The sequence below is a fragment of the Perissodus microlepis genome, chromosome 17 (assembly GCF_051167445.1).
Source record: "Perissodus microlepis isolate ML-2025 ecotype Zambia chromosome 17, ASM5116744v1, whole genome shotgun sequence".
NCBI lineage: Eukaryota > Metazoa > Chordata > Actinopteri > Cichliformes > Cichlidae > Perissodus > Perissodus microlepis.
Genome location: NC_140477.1, coordinates 21,268,308 through 21,274,277, shown reverse-complemented (window position 1 = coordinate 21,274,277; position 5,970 = coordinate 21,268,308). Strand labels below are relative to the sequence as shown.

The 5,970-nt window shown below is 39.8% G+C and overlaps 1 protein-coding gene across 1 annotated transcript; it reads right to left on the bottom strand.

The window, feature by feature from the left end:
- Window positions 1–354: 354 nt before the first annotated feature.
- LOC146369557 (nuclear factor 7, brain-like) lies at window positions 355–2,036 on the bottom strand. The gene has a single exon (XM_084910698.1). The coding sequence runs from the start codon at window positions 2,029–2,031 to the stop codon at window positions 355–357; it is 1,677 nt and encodes a 558-aa protein (XP_084766824.1). The 5' UTR covers window positions 2,032–2,036.
- Window positions 2,037–5,970: the final 3,934 nt, after the last annotated feature.

Below are 5,970 nucleotides of genomic sequence, written 5' to 3'. Positions count from 1 at the left end.
TGTGTACATGTTATTTTATGGTATGATATTTACAATATCAATAGCAAAGTTTAATTTCAATGTAAACAGGGGACGTTAAGATGCTCATTAAAGTTTAATTATACTGTTTTAATTTCTTCCAAAATACTCCTACTCCTATACTCCTTTCTAAAATAAACTAAAAATACATACATTTACCTGAATAAAAAATTCCTTTGAAATAATTTCTTTCTAAATGTCAGCTTTTCTAAGTGAAACATTGATTTTAGTGAGCCTCCTTTAAACCTAAAACCAAGAGTATACCCTCAAGACCCACCAACTAAAACAAAATTACATCCAAACAACCAAATATACTAGTTAAAAAAAAAAAAAAAATTAGTCCAATCTTTGCTGTTTGACAGCAGTGATGATTAGGGGGGCAGTGTTTGTGCCACTGTCACTACTACCAGGACTGAAAAATGGATAAAGTTTCTCTGTGAAGGTTTGGCCAGTATATGAGTGAAGAAGAACTGCAGCATTTACATCATAAAAGGAAACCAAACCCTCCTCATAATCCACAAAAACTCTCACCTTCTCTGGGTGATCATTCACAGAGAGAGGGACAGGATGGGCAGCAAGTGCAAAGTACTCATTTCTGTCCCTCAGACATATAGCCCAGTAGCCGTTCTCTGGGTTAAGTTTAATTTCTCCCTTCCTATTGACCGACCCTTTGGCCACTCCTAATGTCCACTCAGTCTTTCCTTTAACCTGGACGTCATAGTAAAGTCTTCCACAAGAGAAGCCTCGTGTCCCTAAAACAGAAATTGCAGGTTCAAATCTTTTTGAGCTGTCTGGCAGTTCCTTCCATTCATCACCACAATGAACTTGCTTCCCATCATTGGACAGGATGAGAGCAGGATGTGCCGTATCAGGATCCAAAGTAACATCCACCGCATTCTGCCGAATGTTGTTGAACTGAGCGTCCCGTATCATCTTCACCTCATTTCTGATGGTCTCTGTCAGCTCATCCACAGCTTTCACCAAAGCTGTCCTTGTGATTCCCTCGTATATTGCTGGACAGATGCTGACATCTGTCCAGTCTTTGGTGGGTGGAGCAGCATTCAGGGACGGAAAGCTCTGGAGGAAACCAAGACGGTCTTTAGAGCGTGAGAGTTCCTCCATCTCATCACGTCTCCTCGTCAGCTCAAAGGCCTCCTGCTCCAGCTCTGTGATATAAACTTTGGTCTGTTTCTCTGTCCTTTTCTGGTTCTCTTCAGTCATCTCGATTAGCTCTGCCTGAGCTCTTTCCAGAGACTTAATCAGAGCCGAGAAGACCCGAACACCATTTGCTGTCTCTCTGTCTGCAGCTTCTGTGCTGAGCTTGAAAGATTGTTTGAGCTCGTGGACTTTTCTTTGTCTCTCTTGGATCATGTGGAGAATTTTAGCCTCTGTTATCCCAAGTTGTGTTTTTTTTGCTTCGTATTCCTCTTTCAGGGGAACTACCCGGTGAAATCTGTGATCTGTGTCCACACATGACTGACATATGATCATTTGTTCATTCTTGCAATAGAAGTCCAAAGGTTTGCCATGCTCAGCACACATCCTGTCTTCTTCTTTCGCCACAGAATTAAACAGCTTGTGAGTTTTTAAGATGGACACTGTTTGATGAAAATGTAGATTAGCTACAAAGAAGAGTGTAAGAAAGGTTAAGCTAAGAATTATGAACAGGCAGGACTTCAGGGATGTCCGTTTAGGTGCAGCAGGAGCATCATAAGAACCTTTTTCTTGTATGGCATTGTGTTGTTCTGAGCTATCATCAGCTTTCTTTCCAACAGTTTTTCTAAACTGAACAGCCATCTCAGATATGAAAGTATTCACACCGAGCTTATATTTCCTATCCACCTGCTCTTTGCACATGGGACACTTGCGCTGGGAATTAAAATTCAAATGTTCCGTGATGCAGTCTTTGCAGAAGTTGTGTCCACATGGGAGTGTGACGGGATCCCTGAACACGTCCAGACAGATGCAGCACAAAAGCTGCTCTTCAGTCAGAAGATAGCTGGCAGCCGTCATGTTGATGATCTGCAGCCAAAAGAGAGAATGATTCACATCAGTGTTATAAACGGAGCCAAAACTTTTCTTAAAAACATAAAAAAATTCATATATTTTAAATATGTTTAATAACACTGTGTGTGTGAAATTGTAGGTTTCAGAAATGTTTTGCATGCCTAAAATTATTATTTTTTGTGTGAAGGGAAGTAAAATAACACATAATGCACTAAAGTTCAGATCCATCCACCAATCCATATTTTTTTAGCTATCATTGTCAGGACGCGGGGGCCAGACTTTCCTAGCTACCATAGGGTAATATTAGCAATCAATAGCCAGCATGTCAAGTAAAGGCTGTGTGCAGGTAGGATTGGTGGACCCAAAGTGCAGACTCTTGGAGACAAAAAGTAGACTTGAAGCAGCTTTGCTGAAAACCATAACTAAACTAAAAAAAAATATCAAAAATGAAACAGGCAGGCTGGCAGACAGAACACACAGTACAGAATAATAGTAGATCACGACACTGACACAGAGAAACACAAGGCTTAAATACACAGAGGGAGCAATTAGGGAATGAGAGACAGGAGGGAAACACAGCTGGGGCAAATCAGGGCTAATGAGACATGGGAAGCAAAACCAGATACATTAACATTAGACATGGACTTTCAAAGTAAAACACAGAGACGTGGACTTGACAAGGGGACATAGCAGGAAGGGGAGACAGAGCAACTAAGAAACACAGACAGAAACCACAACATTAACAAAGAAACCAAAAGACTAGAAACAATAAATAATTGCAGAATCAAAGTACAATAGTAAAGAAAACTCTAAACTCTGGGTCAACGTCCCAGGTCTCCTAACACAGCAGTCTATGTTGTTTGTATGTTTTTTTCTTCATAAATGTTTAAGGTAATATATCATTACATAAATCCATTTTCTTGTATTTTGATTAGACTGAAGATTTAAGTGTGCCGTAGGATTTTCTGGTTTTTAAGTGGGGTATAGAACTCTTGACTCTGGGAACGGCTGATGAATTGTAACATCTTTTCAAACATTGGCAATAAAAAGCATCTAATACATGAATATGGCTATTGTACCCACTGTTGGTCAAGTTACATGAAAAAAGTAATTAGTAACTAATTACTGATTACTTCTCCAAAATAGTAATCACGTCACTTTACTGATTACTTATTTTCAAAAGTAATTAGTTACTTAGTTATTAAAAAAGTGGAACAGCCGGAGCTTTGCCCAATGCTGCAGCGGTCATGTCAGTGGGGAGATCCAGGGGTTTCTCTGTGAATTTCACATTCCCGTGGCAGCGTGCTAGATACTTGCTCCGTAGTTTAGGGGTTTTTTACTCTGTAAAAAGAAGTTTACTTCTCACACAGTGTACAGCAGACACTAATGTTTTTGTCACATTTTACAGAATCAAACTCAAACTAAGGTCAGTACTTCCATGCTTTAAATGCTGCACAGTCGTACTCTCTCCCGCCCTCTATATATTATCCATTGTTGATCTGCCCATGTCTTTTACCATGAACGTCGCACTTGCTTATGTCATTGTCATGAGACACTCACAAACCAAATCACAGTGTAGTAACGCAGTAATGCAGCATGCTTGCGGGAAAGTAAGGGTAATCTAATTACTTTTTTGCAATAGTAATCCCTTACTTTACTCATTACTTGGAAAAAGTAATCTGATTACATGTGTTACTGCCCATCTCTGATTGTACCCATGTTTGGCTTGACAAAAAAATGAGCTCAGGAGTTAGAGTAGATCATCTACTCACTGGAAGGTTTAAAAACTGCCTGCTCCTGTCTGCATGCCAAAGTGTACTTAGATGTTGAACCCTGATCTCACTGGAATGTTACTGTTAGATAAAAATAACATGCAAATGTAGAAAAGAAGTGCGCTGATTAACCAGTCACACATTACAGAACTGGTTCCTGTGTGCTAGTGTTAAAATAGACACACTGCCAGTTAAATAGTGCCACACTTCTGACAAATTTAAAAGTAATAAACATAAAAGGCAAAAATATGTGAGCTTTACTATAATTATATAAAATCAACACAAAAACTCCATCTGAATATCTGAAGCAGTTACAATAATGATTGATTATGATAATTGATTATTTCATCTTATAATCTGCTGCCATTTTAAGGTAACTGAAATTGTACTAGCCTGTGTGTCTAAGAGTCCTCTGCTGTGCCGCTGGAAGAATGAATTTATTTAATGTTACTCTTCCTTGTTATGGAAATACAGTGAAACCTTTTCAGGCAAGCGTGCACACACCCATGACTGCGAGCAACCAATAAATTCTTTCGCTCATCTGAGCTTGTTTACCTAAGAGCGCATCCGTAAATCTATAGGATGTAAGATGCAAGCTGGGACAAAGTACACTGAGAAGCACTGATTGTCTGTCTTGACTTTAAACAGGCGTTCAAGCTTGAAAGCAATATGAACCACGGTAACATTGACTGTATAAACGTGTTGTAGCATGTGTGAGATTATTATTCCATCATATGTTATATCATATATCATATGAGTGAATCATTATACTGCTGTAAGCCACATCATACTTATTATAGAGAGTATGATCAGTATGTAGTTTTAGTTTGCATTATACTTCTGACTTAAGAAAAATGTGAAAATCATTACATTTCTTAGATAGGTTTATATTATCCTATACTGTTGATTTACTGTGAATGAATGACACTGTTTCATGACATTTCATACTGCTGAGTTAAGAAGAGCATATTGTGTGCAGAGGGCCTTGTTTTCTGATAATGGAGGAGACGGACCACATTCCACAGGAGTTTCACCCCCACCTGTTTTCTGCAAGCAGAAAAACAGGGAGCCAAGGCCATAAGTCAGGCTCAGCCAGGAGTTAGAAAACATGTGAATGTTAGGATTTTACGACTAGGTGGGGGCCATCAGAGGCTATAAGAGAGTAACCCTCCACCATTTTGAGATTTGCTGTGACCCTCTGCATGCATGTCTCCCCATCCAGATGGTTTGTGCTCAAAAGTGTTGAATTGTATGTAATAAAGTAATTGTTGATTGAGCATTTATACACGAGTATTGTCCTTCCTTCAGCCCAAAGATCGAAAGAATTGGGAGGATTTAACACATGGCAGTTAGGGACGGGTATCGAAAACCGGTTCTTGTTGAGAACCGGTTCCCACTGTTTCAATGCCTTGGAATTGTTTGCCATTTTTGCAAACGATTCCCTTATCAATTCCAGTCGCCCCGAATGACGTCACCATGTTGCGGAGCGTCATTTACCTGGCAGGAAACGCAGCGGCTTAAACGCTCAAAACTTTGGTTATACTTTACGAGAATGGATGACAACAGGGCAACTTGCAATACTTGCAAAGTAGATATTTCATTTAAGGGAGGAAACACTACGAATATGCAAAAGCATTTGCTCACAAAACACGCGATAACCTTAAATGAATGTCGTGTTTTTAATTCCGCTCCGGACTCGTGAATCTCAACCCAGCAGCAGCGGTAACGTTTGCACGTCCTCTCCCGTTAATGCGGCAGGTAAATAATCAACTAACAGTGCATATTATGTTAGCGCGATCTGCCTTATTACAAAACCTGCCATTACTGTGCGCTGCATTTAGGTGACCATGATGAGAGAGACAGACAGAGTCTGGCTGGCTCAGATGCTGGCAGTTCTCGCTGCAGTCTACCGGTAGCGTCTCCTTTCAGGCCAGGGTAGACGAATGTCACCGAGCAGTGACTAAGTTTGTGGTCAAAAGCTTGCACCCATTTGCCACAGCAGATGCCCCTGATTTTCAGTAAGTGAATGTGTTTAATTGTAGGCAGGAACATTACTGGATATTCTTGTGTAATTGCTACAGAATAATTTATGTTATACTTTGTTATTGCTACAGAAGAATATTTATTTTATTATTTTACATTTACATTTTTTTTCCTGGGGACCCTGTGACAC